At 34.0% G+C, this 13,097-nt stretch overlaps 1 protein-coding gene across 6 annotated transcripts in view; it reads left to right on the top strand.

Moving 5' to 3' along the window:
• Positions 1–13,097, top strand: part of LOC145662923 (adenylate cyclase type 10-like) — a 93,516-nt gene that overhangs the window by 47,454 nt on the left and 32,965 nt on the right. For 5 of the 6 annotated variants that reach the window (XM_081728930.1, XM_081728932.1, XM_081728931.1 and 2 more), the window contains 2 exons: positions 4,156–4,361; positions 12,105–12,447. In XM_081728930.1, coding sequence (XP_081585056.1) covers positions 4,156–4,361; positions 12,105–12,447 — 549 coding nt within the window. The remainder of the gene's footprint in view (positions 1–4,155; positions 4,362–12,104; positions 12,448–13,097) is intronic. The other variant, XM_081728934.1, reaches the window with a different exon arrangement.

Raw genomic sequence — 13,097 nt, forward strand, 5'->3', positions numbered from 1 at the left:
GAAGATAAACTTGTATTAATTGTCATCAAAGAGTTTAATGAAATTACGGGAAAACAGTAAAAGAAACGAAGAGAATCAATTAAGCACCATGTCAGATTTAAAGAATCGAGTTTTTGTGTTTTAGATTGCATTCTTAAAGAAAATCCGAAATTACACGCTCAAAAAGCATCTATTATACAGCTATATTAAAGTATTTATGTTGTAATTTGTACATAGGAGTACTCGAGGACTTATTCCGTGACAATTCGTTTCCTTTCGAAGTCCACAACACTAAAAATTATAATTACTATTTGATATCGAAACTCCGAAAATCCAACAATCTTGAGATACCTATTATTGGTAGCCCTATTGAATACAATCTGTCTTCCTAGGCTATCATTCTCAACACACGTTGGGCCTTATCTTGATTTCATAACAAAATGCGGTCCACTTCCTATTGTAATTTTTAACGCTTAAGAAATGTTCAAAATGATTTCGTGATGATGTTACCAGCCTTGAATGAAAATATGAAACAATAAGCCACACGACAACAATAACCACACAAAATGATGATAATAAGACTTACAACAATATTGCTAGAATCCTAGAAAGAAATCAAAATTTATTAAATTACACATATCTTCCACTATTTAATAATAATAGGGGGGCGCGGTGGCTCAGTGGTAGAGCGTTCACCTCTGGTGCTTGGGGTCCCGGGTTCGATCCCAGCCCCCGCCAAGTGAACTTTGTGGTGGACAAACACTGCGCTCGTGGGTTTTCTCGGGGTTCTCCCGTTTCCTCCCACTTTCTTCATCCCACCATTTCACTCATCTCTCATTATCACCGTCTCCTTTAGCCTAATCGGCATAACCGTGGGACGTAAAACTCAAAGATTTCATTTCATTTTAATAATAATAGATCTTGTATTGCAAAAAATTTTGAAAATATTACGGGAAAAATCTGAAGAACAAATCTAAAGTTTAAAGATTTATTATTTCTCTTTAATTTGACTTTTGTGATACAGCACAATATTTTCTGTGCTGCAACAATACAATAAAAGAAAGGAAATAAATAAATAAATAAATATTCAACACAAGCATCTTATCTAAACATCATTGTGTTAGTTTTAACACAAACTGTCTCAGGGCTTCTCTGGCTCCTTCTTCAGTGATGGTATTCCACTACGCTGATAAAATAATGACATCATGAATAGATTTTCACCATTCAGGATTCCATTACTCTAGCAAAATACTATCACACCATATTCTACACTTCCAATATGTGGACAAAACTGATGAAATATTTCCCTTCAAAAACGTTACTAGATAGATAAATGTTTAAGTACAGTGTAGGTTCATGGAATAGGGTTGCCAGACGTCCCGGTTTTCAGTGAAAGAATTAACTGTCCCGAAAAAGGCTTTCGGGACACCTGTTTGTTCTGGTTTTCGTTCTTCAGATTGAAAACAAAAATTCAACCTGCAAGAACTAGAATGTCCCACCTAAAAACGGAAAGTTTTGGAAGATTTGTGTAGCCAATTAATTTTACTACACAAACAACAAGGAAAGGGGCGCGTGGCTCAGCGGTAGAGCGTTCACCTCCGGCCCTTGGGGTCCCTGGTTCGATCCCAGCGCGCGCCGTGTGGACTTTCTGGTGGACAAACACCGTGCTCGTGGGTTTTCTCGGGGTTCTCCCGTTTACTCTCACTTTCTTCATTCCACCATTTCACTCATCTCTCATAACCGGCATAACCGTGGGACGTAAAACTTAGGGTTTTTTTTTTTTTTTTTTTTTTTTTTTTTACAAACAACAAGGAGTTTGAAAATCACGTAAATTCTTTCGTCCTATGGATTCTTTAGCTTCCAGAGGGGAAAACAGAATTTTAAAAGATATTCAAGAGGGGCATACGTTATGGCAATAATTTCTTGAATATCACTTTCAATAGAAAAGAACGTCTATTCTTTGTGACAGGTTTTAACTACTAGTTATTTTATACTTCAACATATATATATATTATATCCATCCAGTCACTTTATTTTTGGTTTGGAAATCATGCTAGACGTGCCTGTATATACATTTCGACCTAGTGGAAAAGAGTTCAAGAATATTACTGTAGCAAAGGGGAAGGGAACACCTTAATAATAAAACTATAATTTTTGCCAGCAGAAATTTAAGCGAGTGAAAAAATACTGTGTTATAGCAAAACCCATGTTCGGGCAACAAAATATTTTAAGCATTTGCTCGCTATATTACTTTCGTAAATTACTAAGAGTCCGAATGATCTCTTACGTGTTTTATACATTTGATGTGAAAACTTAGCTTCAGGTTTCGAAATTCACTGCTAATATTGTAAGAATAATGTGGAAGACTGCCTGAATATCTGTCGCATTCAGATCCTTACCTTACATCTTAGTTTCATTTTGAAATCCCACTTCAACGATTATTAAACTGAATTGTCTTTGATATACTTTCCAATGTGAGGATAAATGTTTCTAAATATGCTGTCTACGTGTTCAATAACTTTGAGTTTATATTTTTTCCTTTATCTGATAAAATTTTTCAGTAATTTTCAGATTAAAATTCCGTAACAACTTACCCTAGCACAACAAGTGGCAGTTAAACACATAAAAGTACGTGTGTTGTTTAATTTTGATAGTGGATTTTTTTCTACCAAACTTTTGGAGTGCCTGCGTAAGTCTTTCAAGAGATTTAGTTTTTGTTTATCGTTCTGAATTTAGCTTCAGTTAGAAGTGGCTGAAGTTGTTCGTAAAGTGGATATGGGACAAAAGTGGCTGAGTGCATTGTAAAGTTGTAGAAGTGTAGTATCTCTGAGTTGTAACGGAGTAGGTTAATGTAATGGAGTAAAATGTTGATGTAGTTTGGAAATTGCTTAGACATTCATTGGAGTACACAAGTAAAATTTGGAAAGTTAATTAAAAGTAAATATCTTTGCACTATAAATATTTTTGCACTAATTTTCGACTACCTAACAATAGTAGAGAAGATGACACAATCGCCAACGGAGTAAGAAATTGACCAGGAATGGTCATATATAAAAAGTGGCTCCAATTACTTCTGGTGCGTGGGCTCCATGGTTCAATATTAGCTCGCGCTAAATGGGTCTTGTGGTGGAAAAATACCGTATGTTTGGGTTTTATTGAGACTCTCCCACTTTCTTCATTCCCTCATTTCAATTATTCTTACTATCACAGTCTCCCTTAGGTCACATGGCATAGCAATGGGATATAAAACTGAAAAAATTCATTTCGTTTCCTCTTTCGTAAAGGAAGTGTTAGCCAATTACGGGTCGCCACCTGGATAACAGAGTAACAAAACCTGGAGCAGGTAGAAACAGAGCAGTTGGTGAAAGTTGAAAGTAGTGAGAGAAACCAGCCACTGCGCGCATGGGAGACTTCGATTGATCACAAAGAGAAAATAATAGCAGGGAAGGAATGGATAACCAAGAAAATTCTGGATTAATGAATAAGAGAAGGAAATTGAAGACTAATAAGAAATCTAGACTAAACTACACTACTCCATTGTGCGAAAATAATCGAATCAAGGAATGTCAATATATGAATACTATAATACTATAAAATAGTAATAAATAAAACAAAAAGCGAAAAGTTGCACATAAAAGAAATGAAATGAAATCTTTAAGTTTTACGTCCCACGGTTATGCCGGTTAGGCTAAAGGAGACGGTGATAATGAGAGATGAGTGAAATGGTGGAATGAAGAAAGTGGGAGGAAACGGGAGAACCCCGAGAAAACCCACGAGCACGGTGTTTGTCCACCACAAAGTTCACTTGGCGGAGGCTGGGATCGAACCCAGGACCCCAAGCACCAGAGGTGAACGCTCTACCACTGAGCCACCGCGCCCCCTTTGCACATAAAAGAATAGAACCAATTACATTAATAAGAAAATGTCCCTAGTCCCTAGTCAAAACTGCTTCTCTGCAAGGAAAAATAATTCTCATTGACGCTACTGTGATAATTGCAATGCGTATTTTTACATTTTCTTTCTGCATTTTAATCCATCTGTGAAAGTAATTCCTCGAAATCTATTTGATATATATTTTTAATATATTCAAGTTGACTGTCTTGTTGTCTTCAAAATATTACTCTTATTTTAGAAAAGAAAATTAATATTTTGAAACTTATTTTGGTTTGTTTCCAGACATTACATTGCCGAGATATGCGTACTGCAAAATGTTGCAATTTCGTTCCATTACCTTCAAGAACACTATATATGGCCTTCTTCCAGAAAACCAAAAGAGTGTTTTCCACAGATGTATTATCAATATCCTGCAGTCTGCTGAGTCAAAGTGTTTCGTATGTGGAGGCAACAAAGATAACCATATAATAAGTTACATACCAATTGTTGTAAGTAAAAGTAACAATTATAGAAATGATATGATGTAAACCAAACATCTGGGGGGGGGGGGGGGGAGAAACCATCATTTTTGACCGAACTAGCTTTTTGTAACTTTTTCATGGATTTCTTGTTTGTTTGTTTGTTTGTTTGTTTTTTTTTTTTTTTTTAATTGAGTGTAGTGTTTATAGTATATATGATATAAGTACTCCAGTACATGTAGAGTGGAATAGAATATTATCAAATGGCATCAAAAGTTTTTCAGAAGCAAATAAGGAGGAAAACATAGATGTAGAAATCAATCTAACTCTACTATAACTCATATAGTCAAGTAACCTATGCATTGAAGATAAGTGTTTTGCAACTGATTCTTCATTTCTTATTCTCAGCAATTTGCAAGTGTAATCACGAAAAAAAAAAAAAAACCTTTCTGACCAGAATAATACATTTATTTCTTTAAAAAAAAGTTGTCACAGTTTTAAGAAATATTTGTATTACTCTGGTCAAAAAAGATAAATGTTTTAACAAACCGAAAAAAATTCAGAAAGTATAATTGGTACACAAAACGCAGAATAAAAATCGCTTCTGATATTTTTAAAGAGGCACGCTAAAGAAATTATTTTAATTTTACCTCCTAATATGTAGGATAGTGGTGTTACTAGTTTTATAATAAGGATTTAAACTCATGTTTTAATTTTTGAAACAATTTCGACTGTTTCACTTGTTACTGTCACTGGGTCGGAGTTCTTTACTAGAAAACTATTTCGCATCTCATATCATCTTGCACTTTTTGTGTGCAGTGTTGATTAAGGTTGAGATCATATCAGCGGTGTAACAAGCAAGTTGTTCTAACTTGTTCTACTGGGACATGACTTTTTACATACACACATTCATATTATTATTATTATTATTATTATTATTATTATTATTATTATTATTATTATTATTATTATTATTATTATTATTATTATTATTATTATCAGGGGTGCCGAATGGGTTTATTTAATTACTTCTTATATAAGGATTGTTCTCAAAATAATGAGAACGTCTTAATAACATGCAACTTTCCGTATTAATACGGCATTGGAACACTTTCGACTGTTGTACAGATTATGTTTCTCGCAGAATTTAGGCATATAACTCGTGAGTCTTTTTAACAGAAATACTGAATCATTCTCCATGGAGTGAAAAATGCATCTACAATGGTGAATGTGCAAATCTGCGTTGCTGCTCAAAAATTGATCATAGCTTTTCAATAAATGCTCAAGTCAAGGGTTGAGCGGGCCAGAGAATGTCAAACTATGTTTAAATAGATTGGGCTGTATACATTAGTAAGTTGCTATTTTGAAAGATCATGTCATTGTAATGGAATAACATGTGTCTACGAGATATAGTGTCTGATCATCTAAAATCTTCACTTAATCACTGACAATAATGTGTCTTTTTAAGAGTTATATTAAGATCAACGCAACTCCATGAAACTGCGGTCTATATCAACATAGGCCTGACACCATGTTTAATATTAGGAAGTAGGGAGAACATCTTTTGGGAATCCATCCTACATAATTTCGGCTTACTTTTGAAAATAAGCAGAAAAAATGACTCATCAGATCACATTACTTCCTTGTATTGTAGTGTATTGTATTTATTGTGTTATGTTATCAAATACATGTGTAAATTGCACCTTGGTATTAGTATACAAGGTGTAACAGAAAGGTATGGCGAAATTTCAGGGGTGGATTTCTTATGGGTAGACAAGTAAAAAAGTTCGTATTACCTTATGTTAGGAACTGCATCATTACAGAGTTATGGCCATTGAGCCGATTGACGGTGTGAAATAGTCACATTCTGGACGCCTCTCAATGTGACTCAATTTATACCTCAATAGCTCAGTTCCTAATTAAGTTCGAAAGATAATTGTGGTATCAATGTCTTCCTTGAAGGATGAACTACGTGTAAACCAATGCAGATATGGCGTGTATGTCGCTCAGCGAACCTGTATCCATATCACCTGCAGCGAGTGCAGTCTTTGTCAGCAGCCGACTATCTGTCACAAGTACGCTTTGCCAATGATACCTCCAGCAGTATGCCGTTAATCTCATTTTCCCATCCGCAATAGTGTTTACAGATGAGGCTCAGTTCACACAAGAAGGCATCTTCACTTACCATAATGTAGGCCTCTATATTTAAGCGGACGATAATCCTCATGCGATCAGTCCCAGGAGAAATCAACAACAGTTTGCTCTCAATATATGGTGCGGTATTGTCGGTGACACTTTACTAAGCCTACACATACTCCCGCAGAGGCTTATGAGAAATACCCATCGAGACTTCCTGAAAACCCAAATTTCCGATGCGTTAGATAACTTGTCCTTGGTTCTGCGTATAAGTGCATATCAGTGGAAAGATTCATCCTTTAGAAAGACATTAATACCAAAATGATCTTCCTAGCTTAACTAGGACCTGAGCTATTGCGGTTTAAATTGTGTTACATTGAGGGGCATCCAGAATGTGACTATTTCACACCGTCAGGAGGCTCAATAGCCTTAACTTTGTAACGATGAATTTCCTGACATAATGGTCATATGAATTTTTATCCTTGTCTACTCATAAGGAATCTACTCCTGAAATTTTGTCGTACCGTTTTGTTACTCCCTGTATATTATGTTTACATGTAGTTAACTGATTACAATAATAAACGTTAAAGTACTGATTGCAGTACAAAATATAGGACATGTTAGAAATTATTAACCTTTAGTACATATTATGTTTATATATAGTAAATTGATAACGGTATATAAATGCACAATTTATATGAATGATATTAAGTAATAATTGCGTCTTCTGTCTAGATCTGTCTTAGAATTATTTTTGTATTCTTCATTAAGAGCTCTTCATAGACTTTTCTTACTGTTGTCTTGAACTTACAGTTCTTTGTTTATTTTAGTGCTTTGTGGTAAATGATTAAACAATTTAATGGATGTCCACAAAAGAAACGTTCCTATATGTTTCCAGTCTACATGAAGGAGCATGTATATTTTCTTTCATTATTGTCTTGTGGTTAGATAAATTTATGTTTTTGTAGCATATTTCTTGGTTTTGTTTTACGTATATTACAGAGTCTTAATATGTAAAGTGATATGTAATGAGTAAGTACATTTAACTTTCTAAATAATGGTTTGCAATGAATTCTTTGATCATTTCGTGTAATAGTTCTGATAATTCTCTTTTGTAGTTTGCATAATTCGCGTTATCTTATAATATTATTCCATAACATAATTCCATATATTATGTGAAATTCCACACCTGTGTAATACAATGTTTTAATTACATATACACCGTGTCCATAAATGTTTACCCTGATTTCAGGATTATATAACAATTATATTTATGATTTCAACGTTGGTTTTTATTACAAATCTACTTGGGAACCCTTGAAGTTTCTGCACAGATGTATCTCATTGAACACTTTCGCCACAAGAAGCGCTGTGTGAGCTATATCGTAAAAATGACTTCCCCTCAGGAGAAAACTCAATGTTGTGTGGCTTGCAGAAACCAAATCATTGATTACTGTGCAGCGAAAGTTTAGGTCCCATTATGGAAAGAAAGTACCTGATGTCAAGTTAATCAGAACATGGATGGAAACTTTTTTTTTTTAGCGACGGGGTCTTTTCAGAAGCTCACAAGCAGCTATAGACCATCTGTTTCAGAGGATACTGTGCAGGTAGTTCAAACCGTATTCACGAGGTCACCACAGAAATAGATTAGACAAACTTCGCGGGAGTTTCAAGCGCCAGAGAGTACAGTGCATAAAGTGGTTCGCAAACGTTTTCAATTGTATGCGTACAAGGTCCAAATTGTTCAGGCATTACAACCAGATGATCGCCCAAAACGTGAACAATTTGCTAAAGATATGCTGAACCGTTTAGATGAGGACAATGATTTATTGAAGCTTGTGTGTTTTTCCGATGAGGCTACGTTTCATGTCTCTGAATCAGTTAACTCCCATAATGTCCGGATCTGGGGATGAGAAAATCCTCATGTCGTACAAGAACACATTCGGGACAGTCCAAAGATTAAAGTGTGGTGCGGGTTAATGTGTAATTGAGTGATTGGCTTATGTTTCTTCCTTGAAAGCAATTAGGCATGTTAATGAATTATAACTGAATAAGTAAATATTTTGTTTTGATTCATTTAACATGAGCCTGTTTTCCTCAAACCATTCTAGGAGATCGTTTAGGGTTTTGTTGTAATATATTTATATCCTTTTTTCGTGGTGTTGTTATGGAATAACATATAGTTATAGGATGTAGCAACTGACTACCTACAATCTTCACGTAATTATTGGCAGGAATTTGTCTTCAAGTCATCGACGATACATGGTTTTAATGTTTTTATCATTATATTTTTCGTGTTAGTGTGTTGGAGGTGATAGTAAGAGATTTCAAAATCATAATCCAACTGCAGATGCTGTAATTATATAGCTTACGTTGAACTGTGCTTGTAGTAAGAGGTCGTTCCAAATGCAGATTCAGTTGTTAGTGGTTAGTTGTGCTGCATGAATTCTACAGCTTACAATTCTCTTCAGTGGTCTGTGCTCCCTCTCCTACTTAATATTGGTTTCTGTTCACTATTCTTTATGTGACAGCATCATATTGGGTGACATTGTTCTTGATACACCAATCACACTGGCAGTCTTGGGTACACTTGCACAAACTATCAGTGTACCCAAAATTTGCCCTTTTTAAAAATCGGAGAGCTCTACCATTTTGAACCACAGAGTCTGGCCTATTGCAAACGTGAATCGCCTCGCGTACTACATAATATCACTCAATGCAACTATAGTCACATTTAACATTTTTGGTACCCCGAGCCATTAAATATGCCTCCTCCTTGATAACAATAAAATCCGATGTAGAAAATCTGAGAGTGTGAATAGAAAAATCACGGTGAAAGTGAAAAACACGGTGTATAACAAATGTAAAAATTTTGTTCTATGTCCATATGGGCGTGCATAATAAATTTCCAAAATCTCCAGAATTGGTGCACGAAAAGAAAAAAAGAAAGAAAAGAAAGAAAAACTGGTCTTACAAATTTGTCGCTTCCCAAAACTTGCCTCTCCAGACCATGGCTCATGTGGTTCATGCATAAATACGGCCCTGAACACAGCTTTACTCGTAACTAAGACAATCGTACTGCATGAATGATCAGTGTTAATAATTTACATAGACTACGTGTTGCAATACAGGTTACTTCCATGATGTTGATAACTATATGAATGTAAACATTATCTGGAGATCATAGTACCTTCGTAAATTCTCTCAACCAGGACTTCGGGCTTCAGGCCATGTTGTCAGTTCGAAGGCTACTGTAAATGACCATGGTGTTTTGTGTTCGTAATTCGCTTGATAGGGTTTACAATAAATAATTTTAATTTTACAGTTCCTTTTCCATATTCCATTTCCATTTCCATTTCCAATTCCATTTCCATAAGTAGTAAAGACTCATCCATAAACTACAGTTAAATGATAGCAGCTGTGAGAGTGAGGATCGAAATTGTATCTGTAGATTTTAAAATTTTAAATCTCATAATTGGAAACCCACTTCATCTGTTCTATTTTTCTCAAAATAGAATTTTTCCTTGTTTAGAATTTCACTTTCTTGGAAGCATTCTATACTCAAGTTCTACAATTATACCCAAATACTATTTTCAAATCCATAAAGTAATACCACATTTGATGGGGATTATATATATCGTCCCCAGGAAGCAGAAAGGTGCTAAGTGCCAAACTGCAAATTTCTCAGGAGAGCAAGAAAAATACTAATTAATACATATAAAAATGAAATACTAATTAATTCCGATTCTTTCATTCTTCTATAGAATTCAGTTTTCACTGCAGACCTTTCATATTGTCTCCTGCCACTTGTCTCCTTTCTGCCAACATTAAACATAAAATGGGAAGTCAGGATGTGCACTTAGTTGGAAATCAAGGAGAACGGCGCTTAGCACCTTTCTGCTTTTTCGGTGGCGATATGGTAAGACATTGTCATTTCTTTGTTGACATTTCCTGCTTACAGCATCAGCTCATAACTTCTTTTGTGGTTGCCCCAGAACATTTAAAATTTATCATGAAGTGTTCATTTTAATATATATGGAAGCTATTGAGTGGGATTAAGTTACACTGGCTCATGTAAGTTGATGCCTGCACACATTTAGCAATACCATAAAACTGAAAATATGATTAAATATAAATTAATTATTTGCTGAGCATGTATTTTCATTAAACTTCAACACGTGTTACAGTTTCGTCAACTAACTCTTTGGCTTCACCAGACACTATGTAATGCAGTATAACTGTACAATCGTGTATACATACAACAGCAAATAATTAGTTTATATTTAATTATAACAAAGCAAAGCTTCTATTTACGAAAATATGAATTTTACTTGTGGCTAATCTCTTCATAAGTTACGTCGTTATTTACTGATAAATACTATGGTATTCATAATTTAAATATAATATGCTTATTTTATAACTCAAGTTATGTGATTTACTTATATTTTCTCAATGTGCTCTGTCAGTTTCATCAGTGACTTCTTAAAACTGCTGAACTTGCTAGCTGCTGCTAAACTGCTAGCCTGACACATTGCTATGGTTTTTCCTTCCTATGAAAATATTTTAGAAGAAGAATTAGGGAAACATTAATCCTCTGAAACTTAAACAAGAATTTTAGGAATGATCCAAAAAATTACATCAAAAGATTGTGATCTTGGCCAATAATTAGTTTTTGGATCAGGAGCCACAAAATTTTTGAATGGCCCTTAAACCGAGCTTCGTATTTTTTACGGAATAAGCACATCATACTGAGTTAAGTGATAGTTTGGGTTTGGTTACACTATATGTAGTTCTCGAGATATAAGGCGTACAAGAAAAGTTTTGATTGAATTAAATATATTGGATCTTTTTGGATCAGAGGCCACAAAATTTTTGAATTGCCCTTAAATCGAGTTTCGTATTTTCTACGAAATAAGCACATCATACTGAGATAGCTGATAGTTTGGGTTTCCCTACAGCATTTGTAGTTCTCCAGATATAAGGCGTAGAAGATTTTTTTTTGATTGAAATATATTATATCTTTTGATAAAAAAGAAATCCATTTCGGAAACTTGTGTGTTGATTTGTCAGTAAAGATTATTACTAGTAGATTTCTGTGGATTAAAAAGAAGTAACGAAATATCAGAAACTAGTTGATCACTTCTTACACTTCAGTCAAGTTTCTTGTTAGAAAAAGTACGATTTACCGATGAATACTGAGTTTTTGTAAACTTACTTGTCAGTGTTAATATTTAATCAGTAGCCCTACATCATACTTTTTCTAAGAAGTTCGACTGAGATGTGAAAGACGATAAACTATTATTTTTTTCAATCACTTAAAGATCTAGAAACTAAAATTAGTAATAATATTTATTAGCAGTACAACACACATTTCCGAGAAAATAAAAAAAAAGTTTATAGTTCTTGAGGCTTAATGTTTCACTGATTCTTTTAGGATAATTCTATAGACAGGAAAAATCTAAGAATATGTTCAGTTAAGCAGTTTTAAGAAGTTACTGAAGAAAATGGAATTGCACACTGAAACAACCTAAGTACATCACTTGACTTGAGATACACCGTGAGAACATTATATGACGCTATTCATAATTTATATCTAGTTGGATCTGAAGAATTTTTCCTTGTTCCTATGTCTTGTAGCAACCATCAAGATATAATGGAGGTCAACTGTCTGATGCTAGTAATGAAAAGAGCAGCATATCTCCATCCACTTCCGCCACTTCATCACTTCTCTTGAGTCAAGATGACGTTAAACCAAATCAAGTTGTGCCATCTGGTAGTGGATTGAGTGTGCGTCGTCAAACACAAAGTGATACACGCTCTTATAAATTCAAGAAATTACTGTCTAAAATGTATTTATTCAAAAAGTACAATATTCGTTTACCTGATATTCCTTTCTTCCAGTGTAACTTCAAGAAATGCGAATGTCTTGATATTAAGAGTACCCTATATGTTCAGCTTGTTGAACATTCTCAAGCGGCAGGTTTGTATATGCTTTATATCTGAAGATATATGCTTAAAATTTTTTTATCTATAAAGTCTTTGGCAGTGGAAGTGTTCAAAATGATTTATGTAATGGGGATTCTTAGCCATGAAATGAATTCTGAGGCTGGTTTAGTTAAAAGTCCTGTATAATTATTTTCAAATACTAGTATTATCTAGAATTTTTTAATTTTTTAATTTATTTGTTTATTTATTTTTGCGTATATACCCATTTTGAATTTTAGATAAAATGTACAGTATCACTTTCATTATTGTATATTTTTCTAGTATATTTCCTTTTAATTAACTAATCATTATTTGTAAAAATAGCCGTATATAATGAAAAATACACTGCAAAAATAAAAATGAACAATTGAATAGTTTTTTTTTAATTATTTTATTTTATTTTTATTTATTTATTTAGTTTTTTTAAATTTTTTTTTTAAAGCGACACATGTCAAGGTTTGTCAGACACGAAATTAACAACAATAATGTATTTGCTACGCGTAGATACACATTTTGTGAGATATCAACACCTGCCAAGCTGTTTCCTACACTTGGTGTATTACAAATAAATAGACGTTTTTGGATAAACTATAATGTATGGTAAAGTTTTTCTCATTTTTCTCAAACCTTGGTTTTTCTGACGTG

Source organism: Thermobia domestica, chromosome 10 (assembly GCF_964235325.1).
Source record: "Thermobia domestica chromosome 10, izTheDome1.hap1.1, whole genome shotgun sequence".
NCBI lineage: Eukaryota > Metazoa > Arthropoda > Insecta > Zygentoma > Lepismatidae > Thermobia > Thermobia domestica.